The sequence below is a fragment of the Physeter macrocephalus genome, chromosome 16, assembly GCF_002837175.3.
Source record: "Physeter macrocephalus isolate SW-GA chromosome 16, ASM283717v5, whole genome shotgun sequence".
Lineage (NCBI taxonomy): Eukaryota > Metazoa > Chordata > Mammalia > Artiodactyla > Physeteridae > Physeter > Physeter macrocephalus.
This window is the reverse complement of record NC_041229.1, coordinates 56440639-56463316: the sequence shown is the minus strand read 5'-3', so window position 1 is coordinate 56463316 and position 22678 is coordinate 56440639. Positions and strand designations below refer to the sequence as shown.

Sequence of the window (22678 nt, the reverse complement as noted above, 5' to 3'; positions counted from 1 at the left end):
TATATGCGTAAGGTCATTATGAGATAGGGGAGGGTTTCAGTTGAATCTCAAAGTTTTAAAGTTTAGAGTAGATGTGTAGTCTTTGACAAGGCAGTGGGAAGGATGGGGTTGGGTTGGATCTTCTGTCACTGAGGGAAGCCAGATGGCCAGAGGTTTTGCTGGGTGTCAGCTCTCAGCCTGGAGTTTGACCCTTATCTGGCTCTCCTGACATTGCCCTTTCCCAAGACACCCAGAGAGGTCGGACAGCTGGCCCTAACCACGTCACTCAAGATCGCTGCCTCCTCCCAACACTATTATAACTGACACCAGGCCATCTCCCTTTCTACTGACAGGAGCACTCTTGTCCCCTCCCCGGTCTCCTTCCCTCCTGGGAGCCAGGTCTCTGGGGAGCCATTGCCTGGTGGGCCTGGAACCCAAGCAAAGAGCAAGGAGGGCTGGGGCAGAGGGCAGTTCACGCAGACCTTGGTGTGAAGCCTGACGAACCGTCTCCACTCGGAGCCGAGAGGCCCTCTGTGGGGACTGGGATGGGCACGGCCTTCAGATAACGCCTGCCTTCTGGACCGTGCTGGATGGATGGGTGCACAGCCAACGTGGGCTTCTCTGAACCTTGGCTTTTCTCTGGATGCCTCACTCCTGGGTTGCTGCGTTCTTCCTTTGGACAGGTGAAGAGCTCTGATGACCAGGCTGGAGAGCTGTGTCCTGAGCCAGGGAGCCTTTTCTTTTTCTGTGTCGTGCTGTGCTTGCAGGGCATCCTTATTTCTCTTACCTATAAGTTCTGGGCCCTCTAGGACTTTGCTTATTGCAGTGAGTTTGGCCAGTTTTTGCAGTACTTAATGTTGAAGTACTAAGAGTTGAAATTATAAGAGTCTCAATCTCAGGCCCCCTTTAGGTTTAGAAACCTTGAGGTTTTTTGGTCTTTTTAGGTTCTCCCTTCTGAAATTTTTTTGAATGATTCTTGTAATCAAGTCTTTTCCAATTTGAGGAAAATGTAGCAATATAGGTGTTTTTCTTATTTCATTCTTACTTTTTGCCTTTTTTACTTAGGCATTAAGCAGTCACACTGCTTTTACCAAACACAGCGAGGAACTTGGAACTGAGGAGGGCGAGGTTGAAGAGATGGACACTTTAGACCCTCAGACAGGTCTGTTTTATCGATCTGCCCTGACTCAGTCACAGTCAGCTAAACAGCAGAAACTTAGCCAGCCACAGCTGGAACAGACTCAGCTGCAAGTGAAAACTCTGCAGTGCTTCCAGACTAAACAGAAGCAGACCATCCACCTGCAGGCAGACCAGCTCCAGCACAAACTCCCGCAAATGCCCCAGCTTTCCATCAGGCATCAAAAACTCACCCCTCTCCAGCAAGAACAAGCACAGCCCAAGCCAGATGTACAGCACACACAGCATCCCATGGTGGCCAAAGACAGGCAGCTTCCTACCTTAATGGCACAGCCCCCACAAACTGTAGTACAGGTGCTTGCAGTGAAAACCACGCAGCAGCTCCCCAAACTGCAGCAGGCTCCGAACCAACCAAAAATCTACGTGCAGCCCCAAACCCCCCAGAGCCAAATGCCGCTCCCAGCCTCGTCAGAGAAACAGCCGGCAAGCCAGGTAACGGAATATTGATAGCATGCAAAGTTAAACTTCTCTGTTCACGGAAAAAATGAGAACATCACGACCCTATCGTGATTAGCAGTGCATTCTCCTGGCAAGAGGAAACTCAAAAGCCTCATTACACTGGTATTACTTTACCCCGTCAGAAGGTTGACGTTAGGGAAGAAATGCACGCGTTAATATAGGAAGAAAAAAAAGCATAGCGCTCAGAACTTGATTTTCCAGGCAGTTTTTAATGAAATAACTTCAGCATTGATCAACAGTGCCTAGAAGCGATATCCCTAAATTATTTTTATTTTTTAGGTATAAAATATTTATTTCCATGCCTGTAAACTCTATTTCTGTGGCAATAATGCTAAGTAAAATATAGTCTTTTAAGGAGCTTCATTGACCATCTTCCTTTGTAGTTTTACATCATCACCATTTGGTTAATAAATTTATCTTCTAGATTTATCTTCTAGATTTTGGAGGAATTATCTGTGAATATTGAAAAAAAATTATATTACGGAAAATCAGTGGCTTTGAAGTGATATATGTTTGTATGTGTGTATTATAAATACATATATATAGAATATGTTTGTATAAATGTATTTTGAAGCAGAAGATTGAAAAAAAAACCTACTTTTTATTTTAAAAAGCTGAAGATTATATGAAATAATTTGAGATCAGTTGAAGGTATACTGTGTGGGGATGTAAATCCCAAAGGAAAACAAGGCTGCTGTGACTTTTCTTTCCTTTACTGTATGAACCTTGGCTGGCTGAACAAAGGTTCTTTTGACCCCTCCTCTTTTGCTAGGTTTCTGACAAGTAATAAGATACTTTCCCATCAGCCCTCTTTTTAAAACACCGAGCTTCAAAATATCTTCCTAGTATACTGCACAAATGTTTCTTTTGCCATATTGTCTGGGGTGTTTGATAGGTTTTCTTAAAGATATGTAGCTGTAACACACACAACCCCAATTTGTTTTCAGGTGGAGCAGCCAGTTATAACCCAAGGATCCTCTGTTACAAAGATAACTTTTGAGGGGCGCCAGCCTCCCACAGTTACAAAGATAACTGGTGGCAGTTCTGTGCCTAAGTTGACATCACCAGTTACAAGCATATCTCCCATTCAGGCCTCTGAGAAGACAGCAGTGTCAGACATTTTGAAAATGTCTTTGATGGAAGCTCAGATTGATACAAATGTAGAGCATATGGTAGTGGATCCCCCAAAGAAGGCTCTTGCCACTAGTATGCTCACTGGTGAAGCAGGATCATTATCCTCCACCCATGTGGTGGTGGCAGGGATGGCGAATTCCACTCCCCAGCAACAGAAATGTAGAGAGTCCTGTTCAAGTCCATCTGCTGTTGGCCCTCCCCTAACGACAAGGAAAATCGATGCACCAGGAGTGCCTACGACAGGCCAGTTCATGCGTATTCAGAATGTAGGCCAAAAGAAAGCTGAAGAGAGCCCAGCAGAAATTATCATCCAGGTAAGAATCGGAAGGAACACCAGAAATCTTGAGCATATTGGGGTTGTGGGTTTGGTGTGTTTTGGGATGTCACAGGAAAAGTCAAGCCAAAATGGGAAAGAGATTTATCTTTGAGATGGCATATGACAAACTTGGTTTACTACCTGTTACAAATTTACAAATTTATACTTATACCTAGAAAATTGATAGATATTGTCACAACAGCACACCTTAGAGGCAGTCAAGGGCCCTGAGCCCATGTGTCTGCTTGATTCATAGATGCAAGCCACACTTGCTAGTGTTGACTCAGCAAGTCAACCTACAAGATCAGCAACTTCCCAGGTCAAACTTTGGGCTCCCCAGTCTTTGCCCAAAGAATATAAGTAGTTTGTACTTCTGGGATGTAACTGGATTGTACTCCAATTTCAAGTTAGTTTCAGGGACCCTTTCCTTGCAGAAACACAGTTCTTGATCCAAATGTATGGTTTTCAGGACAATAAAACCTTAATTAACTGAAATGTCTGGAGAAACATGTTGTAAGAGAATGTTTCTTAGTAATTTAATTTTATGTCTAACTTGGGATTAACCGTAAAGCTTTGCTTTTTATTTCAATCATTGTGTTATTGAAAAACCTTATTATGGTTACTGTCCTGCCCTGGTAAGTACAGGCTAGTGAACATGATGGATTATTCATTGACAGTAGATCTAACTATGCCTCACATTCCCTTCATTTTAAAACTCATCTGTCATCTTGTATAACAGATCCAGACTGAAAAGTTACACTGGGTCCAGAGTAGCTTTTAGAAGTTGTGTTTTATTTCCCTCTCTCCTTGCAAGGTATCAGGTTGTTCTCTTGACATTTATCGTTTTTTCTTGGAAGGTATCAGAGCAACACATTTTAGTTAATTGAGAATTTGGATTTATTGAAACGTGGATAGTCTAGTATTTACCGTAGGCTCACTATTGTGTGACTTAGGTGTTCCTATGGTAAATTTTGCCTTTCCTGCAATGCCAAGCCATGAGAGAATGCAAACTGACCAATATTAATCCAAATATGATTTAACTTAATATGGGGGAAATGCTTAAATGCAAATAGATCTGGCCAATGAATTATTCAAATAATTTGTTCCTTCCTGTCAAAACAAATGTTAGTGAACTAAATAATCCTTGACCGAAGGATTTGTTACGTTTTTTTTCCACCTGAAGAGGTAGGGTTTGGTGGAAAAGGAAGTTTCCTGGCTTTGCCATTCACTGTGTGACTTTGGGCAAGACTACTTAACCTCACTGTGCCTTCGTTTCCTCATCAGTAAAATGGGAGTAAGGAATGCCTACTTTACACGATTGACATAAGGATTACACAAAATTGAGATGAAGCACCTAGCACAGTACCTGGCTTGTAGTGATTGCCCAATAAATGGTAGCTATTACTATTTTTACTAAAATTTACTGTGGCTCCTGGGAGTTTAAATTGGTATACTCACTAAATTGAAAATAATTTTGAATAACTTATTTAGAAATTATTTTCTGTACTTTGTGAAAAGGGGTGAAAATGTAATTTGCTTCATGTATCAAGGATGATAGCTAATGAGTGGGTTCTCTACAAGAATACTCAACTAACTTTTAGCATGTACCATATGCTGGGTTGCTGTACCAGAGGGAAGAGCAGCATAGTGATTAAGAACCAAGCTTTTGGAGTCAGAAATGCCTAGATTTGAATCTCACCTGTACTCCTTAACCACATTGTGGCTTTGAGCAACAGAGTCAACCTCTGTCCCTGTGATGAAATGGAAATAATAACACTTACCTCACAGGGTTGTTTTGAGGATTGAGAAAATGTATATAAAGCAGCTAGTTAAGTGTCTGATATAGAGTAATACTCAATAAGGATAGCTCCTGTTATTATAATCATCACTAATATACTGTTAGAACATTTTCAGGTCTCACTAGTTATGCTTAGCTTTGACCCAAAGTATTGATTTTTACTGATTTAGTAAAGTACCTGTTGACATGAGTGAAGAAAGTCTGCAGAAGTTCTTTGATTCCTTAATAACTATTCTGTAAAAATTCAACATGTTTAATATTAAATGCTTTGTAGACAGATAATCTGTATTTCATTTATTCATTCATTCATTCATTCATTCATTCATTCCACATGTATTATTTAACCTCTGTCTTCCAGGCACTGTGCTAGGTGTGAGGATAGAGGAGTAAACAAAATGAATGTATCTTCTGTTCTGAAGGAGTCTATATATGTGGAATTGATAGAATTTTAGAACTGCAATGATCTTTAGAGTATATCTTCTCTAATTATCTTATTTTACACAAGATTAAACTAAATCTCAAGGAAGTGAAGTGACTTTTTCAGAGGTCCACAGCAAGTCAGAGCCAGAGCTGAACTAAAATTCTGACCCTACCTGAGACTTTTTCACAATGATTAGCTATATAGAACAGGGTCAGGAGGGTGAGGGAAGACAAACAAAAAAACTTCAGCACCCTAGAATCAATGCCTAGGCATCTTACACTATTTTCTTGATAGTATTAAAATTAAATTTGCATCTTCCCTCAGTAGAAGGTTGTTTTGGTTACGTATATTTTCAAAGTGCTGATATTCAGCTTTGCTCTGGGGTTTTTTATGTTAAAGATACATTATTCATTTGGAAAGTATTTATTGAGCATCTAATGTGTGCCAGGCCCTGTTTAAAGTTATGGGCATCTAACTGAAAAAGATAGTCGAGTTCTGTGCTGTGGCCCATACTGTCTTGGATCTTACATTCTAAGGGTGAGAAGAAAACAGAGAGATGATAAATGCAATGAAGAAAATGTAACAGAACATAATAGGGGTGGGGGGTGGGATCGAGACAGTACTCTGGTTTCCTTTCATAGAAGGAAGGCTTTTCAAAGCCTTTTACTCTAAGCATTTGAGCTAAGATGCAGATGACAAGATGGAACCAGCCGTGTAAAGATTTGGAGGAGGAGTATTCCAGGAAGAAGGGAAGAACTAGTGCAAACACCCTGTGGTACAAGTGAGTTTGGCATAAGGCTGGAGCCATCCATGGTAAGGCTTTTGATTTCATAGCAAGTACAATAGGAAACAATTGTAGAGTTTTAAGTAGGGGTATGATATGAACTGATATACCTTTTAAGAAGGTATATAATAAAGTTGAGAAAAAAGAATCTGACAAGGCAATATGGCCAAATATGTGTTTATCTATTGGTATTTTTATTGTTCAAAAGACAGTTTTGTCCTCCCTAGTCTTATTTTCAATAAAGATTGTTATTATGTGACCCAAACAAATAACTTCCCCTTTGAACTACCAAAGGGCTTAAAATATATTGTGGTATCAGCAGATTAATCATTCATCTTAAAGATAATAATAAGCAAAATCTGATTACAGCTACACTTAAAATATGCTTAATGACCAAATAAAAATGTCCTTCAAAGTCTGTCTCTTGAATTAGGCCCAGACTTCAGCCTCCTTTGTTAGAAGAGGCACCATCAAGGAGTGGAAAGATCACTTTGAGTTGTAGAGGACTTGGATTTGAATCCTGGCATTAACGCTGACCAACTGTGTGACCTTGATTAAGTCGCTTACTATCTTAGTTTCCTCATTTGTAAAATGGGAATAATATTAAGCATCTAGCACAGTGCCTGGCATCTAGTAGTTGTCCAATTAATGTCAGTTTCCTTTTTTCCTTCCTTATTGTTGTTGAGGAAATCCTTCTGTCACCTTTTTTTTTTTTTTTTTTGTAAACCGTAAAGCTCTCCTGTGTCTTCTCTTTCAGGCAATTCCCCAGTATGCTATTCCTTGCCACTCCAGCTCCAATGTGGTAGTAGAGCCCAGCGGGCTCCTTGAGCTAAACAACTTCACCAGTCAGCAGTTGGATGACGATGAGACGGCAATGGAGCAGGACATAGACAGTAGCACAGAAGAGGGAACTGAACCCAGCCCCTCTCAGAGTTCTGCTGAACGGTCCTAGTGTTTTGGACACAGGAGTGCACTTTAAAACCTACTTGGTTACCAAGTGTCCAGGGAAGCCCTTGTATTTTGATGTCTAAAGAGAGCACTTTGCCCATGCTTAGGCTGTGGACCCTGAAACAGCAGTGTTTGAACAAGAATTGCTGCAGGAGTAGCATTTTAAAACAAGATAAAACTCACAGGGGAATGTACTTTTTTTTGAAAAAAGAAAAAGATGCACATCTACAGTGACGTGAGACATGATATTCTTTCTCTGTTGGACCATGGCTAATGGAAAAGTTTGTCTTGCAGTGGAAAGAGACTTTTCCTGTGAATGTTCCTCAGCTGGTTTCTACTGAGCAAAACACCATCAGAAAAGGAGAATGTGAATAGTTTGTATTTTGAAACAGTGTGTCAGGAAGTTTTTTTAAAAAATCTTCTATGTTTTTGCAAATCCCTGCAAGTGCTGAATTGGTTAACATTTTACATCTGCTCAGTTCATGTTTTATAAAATAACTAGTTCTTTAATACTGGCATTAAAGAATCCTTGTTAGATGGTAGAAATCAGGTCCCTAACCCGTGGGAAATGCTTTTTGGGTGGCTTGTACATTCTCACCAATTGTATGCTAATTTATTGTGTTGTTGTTCCTTTGTGCTCTAGGCAGCACACTTGCCTTCTATTTATTTAAATGTAAACATTTCAAAGCAGGCCATATTCCTTCTGACAAATTTCCTGTAAGCCGGGATTGCCTACCTTTTCCATCTCCGAACCTCCCCCTTCTCCTTTAAGAAAACTTAATGAGAAAATGTTTCATTGTGAAACAGAGGAAAAGAAACATTTTCTGATCCAAAGGAAATGTTCAGTTATGTTCAGGAAAACAGATTATTCATATGATGCTATCTTAACATTGAAATTGCACATTCATGGTGGACTGAGACTTTGAAAATAACTTTTACATACTTTTGTTTAACCCCCTTTGAAATGTATAAAAAGCTCATTTACAGTTCTAAATGTAATGGTTTTAAACATTCTACCTTTTTAGGACACGATTTGTTAAAGCAATATGTTTGGGTCTTGTGATCAGTGTCTGTCACAAGTAGAGTGAGGGGTAAGAGGGTGGGAGGGTAAGAGTCAGTTTTGACAAGTTGTGGCAAAGGAAACTATACTTTTCATTTTTTTAAAATGTAAATAGAGAAATTTTTAACGGTTTTATATAGATTTCACTATAAATAAGCATTTTAAGACTGACAAATGTTGAACTGTACATACATATATCAGCATAACTGCCCAATTTTTTGGTGCTGAAGTACTGTAAGTAGAATTCATCAGTGGTCTCCTAATTTTTACATCTATATCTGGAAAAAAAACTGTGATCCTATAGTTAATAAATTCCCACTGGAGTGACACTGAAGATTTAAACACAAGCATTCACAAGATGCACTGATCTCTGGTAGTTGTCATTATTTCTACTACGTGATAATGACTTATACCCATAGATGGAGCTGTTGGTTATTTTTTTGTTGTACAAATTCACGTTGAAAAGACTTTGTGACTGTTTCTAGTTAAGTAATTTTTTTTAACCTCTTGGGTCATAGACTTCTTTGAAAATCTAATTATACTATGAACTCTCTCACCAAAAAGATACACATGCCAATATACATGTTAGGTTTTGCATACATTTTTAGGGGTTCATGGGCCCCTAAGCCTATCCATGTATTCCAGGTTAAGCCCTCTGTTATGGTCAGTCCATTACTTACAGATGTAAGTTTTTATAAAATAAAATATCTTTTAAATATTCATGCATCAGGTAACAAGAGCAAACTTGAATAAAGTCATTATGTTCTACTTCTACATATTCTGGCACCATAGCATACCTGTGTCCCTTTGAGAATTTAGCCTTAATATGTTTCAGCAACTGAAATGGCAAATGAAATTTCCATAGTTTTCATTTTTAAAAATTAGTATATATTTTAACAAACTATCAAGTGAGGGATATAATCTTTTTTCTTTTAAAGTTGTTAATTTCAAGGAGAGCATGAATTTCAGTTTATTTGACAAATATTAATTAAGCATCTTCTGTGTGCCAGGTGCTATTCTAAGCACCAGGAATATACCGTAGTGAATAAACAGAAAATCCTACCCTAATGGAGTTGATAAATAAGGTTACCTGCTGATGAAATGGATACAAAGGCTAAAGGAAAGAGGTAACAAGAGTGGCTCTTAGATTTCTTGATTAAGTAGATGGATGGTGATGCCATACATGGATCTCCAGGCATACTTTTATTGAAAGTCTTAGCATTAGATCTATTAGTATTTCATATGTTTAAGTCCATAAGTTAAATGTAAATTTAAGTCATCCACGTGAAAGATATTCAGAGATTACAATGCAAATGCTACAAAATTAATAAAACCCTAACTGTTAAAGACGGTGATAAGAAAAATCCATTTGGTTTAAAGTAAACGTTGATAAATGCTTCGTACTGCAGATGCAGTTTATGGTGAACTTAGAGAACTTTAAAAAAAAGCAGCTTTATTGAGATTAATTCACATGTCATACAATTCACCCATTTAAAGTATACAGTTCAGTGGTTTTTTAGTATATTCACAGAGTTCGACAGTCATCACAACAGTCAATTTTAGAGCATTTGCATAACCCCAAAAGAAACCCTGTACCCCAGAAACCACCACCACCCTAGCCCTAGGCATCCACTAAACTAATTTCTGTCTCTATGGATTTGCCTATTCTGGACATTTCATATAAATGGAATCATACAATATGTGGTCTTTTGTGACTGGCTTCTTTCACTTAGTATAGTGTTTTCAAGATTCATGTTGTAGCATGTATCAGTGCTCCCTTACTTTTTATGGCTCAGTAATAGTCCATTGTGTGGATATACCACATTTTATCCATTCATCAGTTGATGAGCATTTGGGTTGTTTCCACTTTTGCGCTCTTACGAATAATGCTGTTACGAACATTTGTGTACAAGTTTTACATAAATTTTCGATTCTCTTGGGTAAATATCTAGAAGTGCAATTGCTGGGTCATGATAAGTATTTTTAACAATGTGAGGAACAGCCAAACTCTTTTCCACAGTGACTACACATTTTACATCCTTGCCAGCAGTGTAGGAGAGTTCCAATTTCTCTGCATCTTAACCAACACTTGCTATAATTTGCCTTTTTAATTATAGCCATTCTAGTGTATGAAGTGGTACCTCATTGTGGTTCTGATTTACATTTCCTTGATGGCTAATGATGAGCATTTTTTTTATGTGCTTATTGGCTCTTCATACATCTATGGAGAAATGTCCTTTGCCAATTTCTCAATTGAATTATTTTCTATTTTATTATTTAAATTGAGAACTTTTGAAGTACAGAAATATTACTACTCTTAAGAGAAAAGCTGTTTTCTGGAAATTAATTCATCACCCTTAAAATCTTAATCAGGTTCTCGTTCTTCCTCTCTAATGTAACAAATTGCTTAACATCCTTAAAACTGTACAGAGCTTTATAGTTGAAAATGCTTTTAAATACATTCCTTTGTGAGGTTCTGTCAATAGCCTGCTGGGCTAGGAGACCTCAGTAGCACCTGGGATAGTGCAAAGGAAATAGTGGTCAGGTGGTCTGGATTTGAGTCCCAGGCTCCTCTGTTTATTGGTCATAGAACTTGAGGAAGTCACATTCCCCATAATACAAAGTGAATATTTCTGACCCCATAGGATTATTGTGAAGACTAAATGAAATAGTTTATGTAAAAATGTCAGGCATTTTTTAAAAAGCAGATTCATCTCAAAAAAATGCCAGGCACAATGTTACGTGCTGTATTTTTTTAAGTCTAGTATTTATACCACTCCTACTCTATAAATAGAAAACTGAGGGCTCCGCGAAAAATGATTTACCAAAACTCACAAATTAAGCACTAATAGGTATCATGCCAAGTCACACAAGTTGCTGCTTTCTATAGAGGAGTGTGTGCCACCAGACACAGGAGTGGCTTTTGGAAGGACAGAAGAACTTGGTGTTGGTCTATAACACGATCTTTTTGCCAGCCTTACTTGCCTTCACACAGAAGGACAGAGGAAGGACAGAAGCCTTTGGAAGGACAGAGGAACTTGGCGTTTGTCTATAACACTATCTTTTCACCAGCCTTACATGCCTTCACACAGAGGTGCTCAATTCAGTTTGAGTTTAATTATGTGTCACAAGCTCCTGATAAGAGGAAGTGGAGTAAAAAAACACCATATAAGCAAGGCCTTTCCAAGAAAGGATAGTGAAAAAACAGTCTTCTGCCTCTGCTTGCAGGTTTGTTAGCCTTTAAGTAAGCGAGGTTTGACGACCTACCTATATTTATTGAAAAAAGAAACACTGTAGGTTTTGTACTTGTGAAAAGGCTCACTCTGCCTTTTTCTCTCTTCCTTGCTTATGTATACACTGTAACTGAAAACATGTGCTTGCTTTGAAAACAAAACAAAAAAACCAACAAGCCTTGGTTTGATTCCTGACAAGCCATGTGAGTTTGGACAAACTCTAAGAGGCTTAAAACAGCAGAAGATGGAATGAATTATAATTCCTACTTTTAAAAAAGACATAGATGAGCAATATTCCTCCCAAGTGGTTCTTTCTGACTTTTTTTTCTCTTCCTTCAAATAAATAGTTACTGGGTACTTTCTTTGGGCTGACATCTGGGATACAATTGTCAGCCAGGGGGAGAAGCCCCTGTCCTCATGGAGCTTCAGCCTAGCAAAGGAGATATGTTCATCAAAGATCACACCTAAATGTATTCAGTGCTAAATGCCATGACAGAGAAATAGTGTCATGATAGCATATAAATGGGAAGGTTGGGGAGTTTCCCTCAGGAAGGATTTGTTTAAGCTGTAATCTGAAGGAAGAGGATTGAACTAGGCATAGAGGAGGGGGACAGCTGTCCGGTAGATGGACAGCAGATAAAAAACCTTGTGGTGGAAGGGGAACTTAGGCCAGTGTGACAGCAGCGTGGAGAGCAAGGGCAGTGAGCATGATGAGAGCGGAAAGTGGAGACCAAACTATATGGATCTTGCACCTTATTATAAAGGTTTGGGTCTTTTTTCTAAGAACGATGAGAAGTCATTAAAAAGTTTTAAGCCATTAGAGCTGGTAAAATGAATTAATACATTTACAAAATATTTGGAGTTATGTTGGTCCATTGGAACAGAAAAATATATTTAACATTTTTTTTTTGATGCTAGTCTCATCTCCTTATGTCCTTTTTCTCTAACATCTTCAGTGGTTCCCCGGTACTGTAGTATGAATCTGGCATTCAAGGGTCTTAGCCAAAGCTTCAACCTACATTTCTAGATTCATAACTCATTTCACTACCCTGGCCTACTGCCTATCTCCCCCACCGCACACACAGTTTATGCTCTGCATTAGAAAGTCTCACTCATTTCTCAAAGCCCAGCTTGAATTTCACCACCTTCACTAAGACTGTCCAGATCTCTTCAAGGATTCATTACCCCTCCTCCCCGACTGCTAGGTTCCTTTAGCATTTTGGGAGAAACACGTGTTTACTAAGCACTTATTATTAGTTACCTACTGTGAACTATTTGTATTGCATAAGGATCTTCTTTATAGGTTTTTGGTTTTTTTTTTTTGTCAGTACTTAACGCGTTGCCAGTTTTCTCTTCCAATAACTGACTTTTGGCTTCATTGATTCTATTGTTTTTCTATTCTCTGTTTATCTCCATTCTATTCTTTATTATTTCCTTTCTTTTGCTAGCTTTGGTCTTAGCTTTTCTTCTTTTTCTAGTACCTCAAGATGTAAAGTTAGGTTATTGATTTGAGATCTTTCTTTTTAATGTAGGCATTTACAGCTATAAATTTCCCTGTGCATTGCTTTTGCTATATTCCATACACTTTGGTATGCTGGGGTTTTTTTTTTTTTTCATTCATCTCAGATATTTTCTAGTTTCTCTTGTGATTTCTTCAACCATTGGTTATATGAGTGTGTTGTTTAATTTCTACATATTTGTGAATTTTTCAGTTTTACTTCTTTTATTGATTTCTATCTTCATTCCCATAGATGTTCTATCCATGATTGAAAGTGGGGTACTGAAGTCTCCACAAGTCTCTATTGTGGAACTATTTCTCCCTTCAGTTTTATTAATATTTGCCTCATGTTTTCTGGAACTCTGTTTGGTGCTTATATCCTTATAATTGTTTTGTGTTTTTGATGAATCAACCCTTTTATCAGTGTACATTGTGCTTCTTTGTCTCTTAACAGTTTTTACTTAAAGTCTATTTTGTCTGATATTTTGTTTAGTCACCTCAGCTCTCTTTTGGTTGCCATTTGCATGGAGTATATTTTTCTCTCCTTTCACTTACAATCTATTTGTGTCTTTGGATCTAAAATGAGTCTCTTGTGTATAGCAGATTTGATCTTTTAAAAATTCAATCTGCCAATATTTTTGAATGGAGAGTTTAATCCATTTACATTTAATGTAATTATTAATAAGGAAGGATTTACTTCTGCCATATGGTGTTTGTTTTCCATATGTCTTATACCTGTTTTATCCTCCATTTCCTCCATTACAGCCTTCTTTTGTGTTTAGTTCACTATTTGTAGTGAAATGTTCTGATTCCCTTCTTAATTCCTTTGAGTATATTTTTTAGATATTTAGATATTTCCTTTGTGGTTACCATGGGGATTACATTGAACATCCTAAAATTATAGCAATCTAGTTTGAATTGATACTGACTTAACTTTGATAGCATACAAAACTCTACCCCTATAAAGCTTCATCCCTTCTTTATGTTGTAATCACAAATTACATCTTTATACATTGTATGATCAATAACATTTATAATTTTTTAATGCATTTGTCTTTTATGTAAGAAGTAAAAAGTAGAGTTGCAAACCAAAATTATAATAATAATAGCTTTTGTATTTGCCTATGTAGTTACTGGATGTCTTTATTTCTTCATATGGCTTCAAGTTACTGTTGAGAGGCCTTTTTTTTAACCCGAAGGACTCCCTTTAGCATTTATTTTAGGGAAGAACTAGTGATAATTAAGTCCCTCAGCTTTTGTTTGTCTGGAAATGTCTTAATTTCTCCCTTATTTTTGACAGTTTTGCCAGATATTGAATTCTTGATTGACAGTTTGTTTTTTCTTTCAGCACTTTAAATATGTCATCCCACTGCCTTCTGGGCTCCATGGTTTCTGGTGAGAAATTGGCTGTTAATCTTATTGAAGAGTCTTTGTACATGACAAGTTGCTGCCCTCTCGCTTCTTTCAAGATTGTCTCTTTGTCTTTTGACAGTTTGATTATGATGTGTCTTAGTGTGGATCTGTAACTTTATTTACTTGGAGTTCATCGAACTTCTTGAATGTGCAGATTCATGTGTTTGTCATTAGACTTGGGGAGTTTTCAGTTATTATTTATTCAAATATTCTTTCTACCCTTTCCTCTCTTTCTTCTCTTTCTGGGACTCCCATAATGCATATATTGATCTATTTGCTATGTTCCACCAGCCTTTTAGGCTCTGTTCATTTTTCTTCATTCTTTTCTCTTTCTGCTCCTCAGACTGGATAATTTCAGTTGTCTTGTCTTCAAGTTCACTGATTCCATCTTCTGCATTCTCAAATTCGCTGTTGAGCCCCTCTAGTGAAGTTTTTAAAAAACTTATTTACCAACATCTCCCTCATTTTCCTAGCCCCTGGCGACCACCATTCTACTCTCTGCTTTTATGAGTTCTACGTTTTTAGATTCCACATAGAAGTGAGATCATGCAATGTTTGTCTTTCTGCGTCTTGCTTATTTCACTTAGCATAACGTCCTCCAGATTCAACCATGTTGTTGAAAATGACAGAATTTCCTTATTTTTAAAAGCTGAATAATATTCCATTGTATATATATACAACACACACACATTTTCTTTATCCATTCGTTGATGGACAAATGTCATAGCTATTAGGAATAATGCTGCAATGAACATGGAGTGCAAATATCTCTTAGAGATACTGATTTTATTCCCTTTGGATATATACCCAGAAGTGGGATTGCTGGACCATATGGTAGCTTTATTTTTAATTTTTTAGGAACCTTTATAGTTTTTCCATGATGTTTTCATTTTAATAATTGTATATTTCATCTCCAGAATTTCTGTTTGGTTCCTTTTTATAATTTATCTTTCTTGATATTCTCATTTTGTTTAGACATCACTTTCCCTATTTCTTTGTCCATGTCATCCTTAGTTCTTTGTCCATGTTATACTTTAGCTCTTTGAGCATATTTAAGACAGTTATTTTAAAGACTTTGTGTAGTAAGTCCAACGTCTGAGTTTTCTGGGTGGCTTTCAGTTAATTTTGTTGCTCTGAATGGGTCATACTTTATTTTTTATTTGTATACTTTGTGATTTTGTTGAAAAGTGAAGATCTGAATATTATGATGTGGTAACTCTGGACATCAGATTTTCCCTTTCCCCCTGGGGTTTGCAGGGTTTTTTGTTTGTTTTGGTGTTTCTTTGTTTTTGTTTTTGATTTTGATTGTTAAAAGCTATTGTTCACTTGTCTAGTGACTTCTCCTATTTTTTTTTCAGAAACTGTTTTCCTTTTCATGTGTGGTCACTGAAGTCTGTATTCCTCAGCATGTATTCAATTAGTGTTTGACAGAGAGTTCCTTGAACCCCAGGAGCTAAGCAAACACACACACACACACACACACACACACACACACACACGCACACCTCCTTGTATTTGCAGATTGGCTTTGTGCTGTGGCCCTTCAACACTTACCCAGACTTCCACTGAGCTTAGAGACCATCCTGAGGTGAAAGCTTGAGGTCTTCTCAGTTTTTTTTTCCTAAGTATATGCATGGCTTTCTAAATTTCTCCTTATATACAGGTGCTTTTGAATGCCCTAATTTAAAAAAACAAAACAAAACAAAACAACAACAAAAAACCACACACACAAAAAAACACTTCCCCAGCTTTTCTTCCTAGTCCTTAGGTGGTTTATTGATGTCTCAACCATAATCTTTTGCTTCAGGTGTCTGCAGGTTGTTTGTCAGCCTTACCATGTTTTCAACCAATATATGCTGCTTTTTCAGCCTGAGTGAGTTCTGATTTAAGTGAGACAGCAATGAGTGCCTTGCATAGGTCCTTCAGATAGCCCTGAGGCAGGTTAGAACAGATGTACACAATAATTTGCAAATAAGATTTGCTGTGCTCCTTCCAGAACCAGGAACCAGGGTCCTACACTGATAACATGGACATCTTTAAGACTACTGCCAAGCCCGGGAGAGGATAGGATGAAGGCTAGTAAAATGCCATAAAGCTTTCCTATGTTTTTTTTCTGTCTCATTTTTTTTATTGTGGTAAAATATACATAACATAAAATTTACCATTTTAACCATTTTAAGTGCATAGTTCATTGGCATTATGTACACTCAGATTGTTGTGCAACCATTACCACTATCAGTCTCCAGAACTTTTTCCTCACCCCCAACTGAAACTCAGTACCCATTATATAATAACTCCTATTCCTGCCCGCCCCCCAGCCCCTAGTGACCATCCTACACTTTTCAAGTTGCCTTTTGCTTGATTCAGCATTTGGTTATTGCTGTAAACCTTTGACTATATTCCAGAGTCTGACAAAGTTGGTTCTGACAGTTTCTGCTTGTTTTTCAATGTTTCTGTGGGACGATGGGAGCTTGGAGCTGATTACTCCATTTTGCTGGCATCATTATCAACACAAGATTTTGTCATGAGCTATTTGGAAGAGTGGAATAGCCATTAACTGAAGTAGGAAAGACTGTGGGAAGATATAATTTTTAAAAAATTAAGTTTCATTGGAGTATAGTTGCTTTACAATGTTGTGAAGATCTAATTTTGAAGGAGAATATCAAAGGCTCAGTTTAGGATAAATTAAATTCAAGATACCTGCTAGACGTCAAGTGGAAAAGTCAAGTAGATAGGTAGGGAAGAAAAGAGGTCCAAGGGCTGATCCCTGGGCAGTCTAGCACACAGGGGTCAGGAAGATGAGGCAGAACCAGAAAGGAGACTGAGAAGGAGTAGCCAGAAGGATGGGAGGTAAAGCTGGAGATTGAGGTGGTAGTATCTTGGAAACAGCTAAAGAAAGCTGCTAAGTCAAATAAAATGAGAACTCACAGCGTTAGCCATGTGAAGTCATTGGTGACTTTGGGAAGAGCAGTTATGGTGGAGATAGGGACAAAAGCTAGAGGAGAATGTGAGGAGGAAACTGGTGACTGAGAATATAGATAATTCAATGAGTTGCTCTAAAGGGGAGCAATTTCTAGAAAGGCAAGTGGGGTCAAGAAGTTTGTTTTTTATTTTAGTTTTGTAACTTAAGGAAATGGGATTCCTGATGGGATCCGATGGAGAGGAGAAAGTTTATAATGCAGGAGAGGAGAATTGCTCGTGCACTGTTCTTTATTGTTTTTTTATAATATAAATTTATTTGTTTTATTTATTTATTTTTGTCTGCGTTGGGTCTAAGGCTGTGCGCAGGCTTTCTTATTTGCGGAGAGCGGAGGCTACCTTTCTTTGCGGTGCGCGGGCTTCTCATTGCGGTGAGCGGGCTTCGCATTGCGGTGGCTTCTCTTGTTGTGGAGCACGGGCTCTAGGTGCGTGGGTTTCAGTAGTTGTGACTCGCGGGCTCTAGAGTGCAGGCTCAGTAGTGGTGCACGGGCTTAGTTGCTCTGTGGCATGTGGGATCTTCCCAGACCAGGGCTCGAACCCATGTCCCCAGCATTGGCAGGCAGATTCTTAACCACTGCACCACCATGGAAGCCCTCGTGCACTGTTCTTGAATAGTGGGAAGGGAAGGGATTTGCGGACATGCTGGGTTCATCCATTACAACAGAAGAGAAAGAAGATATTCAGGAACAGAAGCAGGTAGGTGGGTAGATAACATTTGCTTCAATTTTCTGTTGAGTCTCAAATCCATATTTACAATATTATCTCTTCCCTGAGCCAAAACCAACTGTCTTGAGACATCCCCAGCTGGATTTCCTATAAGTACTTCAGCCTCAAGTTGTCCCAAACCAAGAAAGATCAACTCCTTTTCTTCTAATTCTTGGTTTCATTAGCGACACCAGAGCTGATGCTGGAAGGAGGGTAGACATCTTCCATGGGCAAGAGGGTAGGAGAATGGAATAGGCAGATAACCCAAAGATGGGGTGGGAAATTGGGCTTGAGTGTGGAGTGACTAGGGAGCAGTGAGCTGAGAGCAGTCCCCTGGAGGCTGTTACACACCCAGAGGCCAACAAAGCATTCTGCCAGGGTCTCATGGAGTTATCCATGGTTTGTTACATGATCGAAAGGGCTATTTATCTTTAGTTTTTCTTCATAGCATTAAATTGTTATCCTGCTGGAAAAAGAACCCTGACAAGCTCTTTCACCTCCTGGGCCTTGTGTTCCTACTACACCGCACTTATCCCTGATTACTGACCAAATCCCTTCTCACCCTGCATCTCCAAGGTCACTTCCAGAGATACTTTCCCAAACCTTTTCCCCCTGAGCCTCTCATATATATCTCCATTATAGCTCTTCTATATTTTCATTATGGCTCCCAATTTTTGCTCCATGAAAGTTTTGCTCTGAGAGTTGGATTCCTCTTCATGTCCCTAGAATAGGACCTGGCGTGGATGAGGCATCAACAAATTTGTTGATTGGCTGTATAACAAAAACTCAGACCATTCTGGTCCTGGGGCTCTGCCCACAGTTGCACAAATGCTTATTAACATTAAAATGCACAAGTAAATCCCAGAAATAACATCCTTATTGCAGGCTGTTTTTGGATGAGGATGTTATTGTTGTGAGATATTTGTGTATCAGCCACTCTGGACTCAGAGCACAGTGCCCATCTCTGCTGTCATTTGTTCTGTCACTTCAAAGTGCAGGAAAACCATGGGTGGTGATTTTAGAATCTTATTCAGAACCCTCAGGGAATGAGTCATTTCATAGTGACGACTTTTCCGGATTGCCACAGTTCAAATAAATTAAGCAACAGGACATTGTTGTTGTTGTTGTTAATTTTAACCTCTTTAGAAGGTAAATTTCAGAAATACATTATCCTACCATCCTGAACATGATTCTGCCATCTCTTGTTTCTTCAGAATCATTATTATGAACATAGTTATAATTTTTCAGCTCTGCAATGAGAATACACAGCCTTGCTAAAGGAGTAAGAGGGGGACATAATTCAGTCTCAGTCTCTCCCTGGAGCAGATCCAGACCAGAGCCCAAAATCTAAGGTGGAGGCAGCTGAGCTGCCCCAGAAGTCAGAGGGGTAAGTGAGGGAACAGAGTCAGGCCCTGACCTGAGCACAGGACCAGTGAGTCTCCTGCTTCTTTGTGCATTTGAACTACGTGGAGATTTGTTAAAAAGCAGATTCTGTTTCAGTAGATTTGGGTTCAGTTCTGGGCTGGTATCTGAATTCTGCATTTTTAACAAGATCTCAGATGATGCCAGTGCTGCTGAACCACAGACCACACTTTCAATATCAAGTCTTTTGTTGACCTACCAGAGGTCTGCTTGTGATTTTGTGTGGGTTTTCTTTAGCGAGTCTTTCTGTGGGGCATCTTACAAGTACCAGGTGGCCTCTGGCAGTATGCACACAGTGCTCTAAGTTTATGGAGTGCTCTCACGTGCCCTGTTTCCCTTCTTTCTCACAATAGTCCTGGGAGGTAAGTTAGCACCATTTTACTGACTGGGAAACCAGTTCCTGGCATCTCACAGATCACGAAAGGGAAGAACCAGGGCTCATGGCTCCACATTTAGTACTCTTTCCACTGCTTCTTGCTCCCTCCGCCACATCTGTGCTGTGTGCCTTACACAGCTCTATGGACTCAGTGCCGTGGGGATGCTCTGAAGAAGATGGTTGCATGTGCACACACACGTGTGTGCCTGTATTAAAATCAAGGGCTGATCAACAGCTGTAGCACCCGGGCCTGTGCAGTCTCACTTAGGACACCCCAACTGAGAGTGACATTTCCTCACCCCTCAAATCTCCCCCTCAGACAATGACCTTGCCTCATACTGTACAGACTAAACCCTGGACTCACAAGCGGCAGTGACCATCTGCAGCGTACGCTGAGATGCTGTTGGTGCCCCACTCATCTCCCCTTTAAGCGTTTCCATTTCAGGGTTGGCTGGCTGGACTCCATCTCCCAGCTTTGGCCTCTCCCTCCGCCCAAGGGCTTTCTCTGGCACAGGGACCTGTTGTGCCCCATGCAGGTGCTGAAATGCTGGGAAATTTATGGCCCTGCAGTCAACCAGGGACCAATGGGAGCTGATAACAAAATAACCCAGCTCTCTCGCCTCTTAATTTGGGATAACTCGGAGGCATTTTCCCCACACTAAGCTCCAGTTACCCACAGTGGTAACCTGCTTGGTTATGTTGCCTTTATTTGCTGCTTTCCCCTCCCTGCCTCACTTCCCCACTCCTGTAATAGTGTTTCCAGGGATCCCCTCTTAAAGAATGACTTACACGCAACTCTTTGTCTCATGGTCTGCTGGGGGAACCCAAATTAAGACACTTCTCCCAACCACTATTCCTACTGATCTACTTACAGCTGGACCCACATGCCTGCCTTCCCTCTAGTCATAATGGAGAAAGTATTCCAGTTTCTTAGTAAGATTACACCCTCTCCCAGGGATCTGGATGACATCCTCCTGCTTCTTAAGGATTTCCGTCCTTCAATTATCTCCTTTCTCTGCAGCACCATCTCTCTCTCTCCCTCTCTCCCTCTCTCCCTTTCCTAGATCATTCCAACCTACAAACATGCCTCAATAGGACCCCTCAGGCCACGGTCTTCTGATTCTGGCCAAAATGGAATAACAAGGACTAGATTTCTCTTCTGCCTGAAAAAACAACAACCAAACAAAATATATGAAACAATGGTTTTCAAGACGCTAGACAACAAACACCAAACGACAGTGATTCTTGAGAGGTGGGAACCAAACACAGGAGAGAGTTTCCAGACCCTAGAACAGGAGAACCCAAGAAGAGCTGGTGCTTGAGAAGAGAGAACTAAGAGTCCAGAGAGACTAAGGGTGATCGACCGTGCAGGACAAAGTACAGGGAAGGAGTGCATCACAGAGAAACTCCTGGGATCTGCAGAGGGACACCTCATGTGTTCAGCAGAATGCTGATTGGCACATGTGTGTGAAGACACTATCAAAGGACTGGGGAAAGAACCACCTGGAAGGATTAGAGGAAGTAGTAGCTGACACTCACACAGGGCCAGGAATAGTGTTGGTTCCCACCAGCCAGGCTGAAAAGCTACATATTTCACAAGGCTTCAGGTAGAGTGCTCAAAAGAGTTTTGCCTTAGTCGTGGGGAATAATGAGCCTTAGATGAACTGCCGTTCTTGTCCTGCCTAACAAACCTTAAAAGAAATACCCCAAGAGGATCAAACTGTTTCAAACTAATTTAAGTGCACCCCAGAACAAAGTTCAAGAATATTTATAGAAATATAAAAATATCCAACACTCAACAAGGTAATATTCACAATTACTTGCATCAAATAAAAATGATCAGAAATGCAAATAAGCAGGAAAATACAACCTACAATAAGAAAAATCAAATAATCAAAACAGGCCCAGGATTACCACAGATGTAAAAACTAACAGAGGAGAACGTTTTAAAATGTTTTTATAACTACATATATGTATTGAAATTTTAAATGGAGACATAGAAGATATAAAGACCCAAGTGAAATTTTAGTGATGAAAACTGTAATATCTGAGATATATGGTGAATGAGATTAGCAGCAGATTAGGCATTTCAGAAGAAAAATTAGGGTACTTAATGACAATAATAGAAATTATTCAAAGTGAAACACAGGGAGTAAGAAGAAAACTTTTAAAAATGAACAAGAGCATCAGTTAACTGTGAGACAACTTCAAGCAGTCTAATATGTGTGTAATTTGGTACCCTGGGGAAACAAAAGGGAGTGGGGGACAGAAAAATACCTGAAAATAATGGCCAACGTTTCCCCAAATTTGATGAAAGCTATAAACCCACATATCCAGGAAGCTCAATGAACTGCAAGTACGAGAAACATGAAAGACTGTACCTAGACACTTCACAGTCAACTGCTCAAAATCAATGATGAAGAGAAAACCTTAGCACCAGCACAAGAAAAAGACATACTGCAACACGAAGGAATAAAAATAAGGATAATAACAGATTTCTCTTCAGAAACAAGCAAGAAGAGAGTGGGACAATATTTTAAAGTACTGAAGGAACTATCAACCTAAAATTCTGTACCCAATGAAAATAAGTATCAAAAATGAAGGTGATGGTTTTTGACAACACACTATGGTTATGTGGGATGTTGTCCTTAAGGGAATCTGGGTGAGCATACATGGGAACAAAGAGATAGATCTAATGGCAAGATGATAGATTTCACCCTAACCATACAAATAATCACATTAAATGTAAATTATATACCCTCAACTAAAAGGTATAAAGCATTAGATTAAATATAAAACCAAGACTCAACGTCGTGCTTCCTCCAAGAAACTCACTTGAAAAATAAAGTCATAAATAGGTTAAAAGTAAATGGACTGAGGGCTTCCCTGGTGGTGCAGTGGTTGAGAGTCCGCCTGCCAATGCAGGGGACACGGGTTCGTTCCCCGGTCCGGGAAG

The 22678-nt window shown here is 39.2% G+C and overlaps 1 protein-coding gene across 17 annotated transcripts in view; it reads left to right on the top strand.

Annotated features, from left to right (window-relative positions):
• EMSY (EMSY transcriptional repressor, BRCA2 interacting) overlaps positions 1-22678 on the top strand; it is a 97971-nt gene extending 75293 nt beyond the window's left edge. For 4 of the 17 annotated variants that reach the window (XM_007104944.3, XM_024131630.3, XM_024131634.3 and 1 more), the window contains 3 exons: positions 1045-1608; positions 2583-3083; positions 6846-8173. In XM_007104944.3, the coding sequence (XP_007105006.1) occupies positions 1045-1608; positions 2583-3083; positions 6846-7040 (1260 nt within the window). In that variant the 3' untranslated portion in view covers positions 7041-8173. Of the gene's footprint in view, positions 1-1044; positions 1609-2582; positions 3084-6845; positions 9878-15598 lie in introns of those variants that run through there. The other 13 variants (XM_055091581.1, XM_055091587.1, XM_055091589.1 and 10 more) reach the window with 8 other exon arrangements.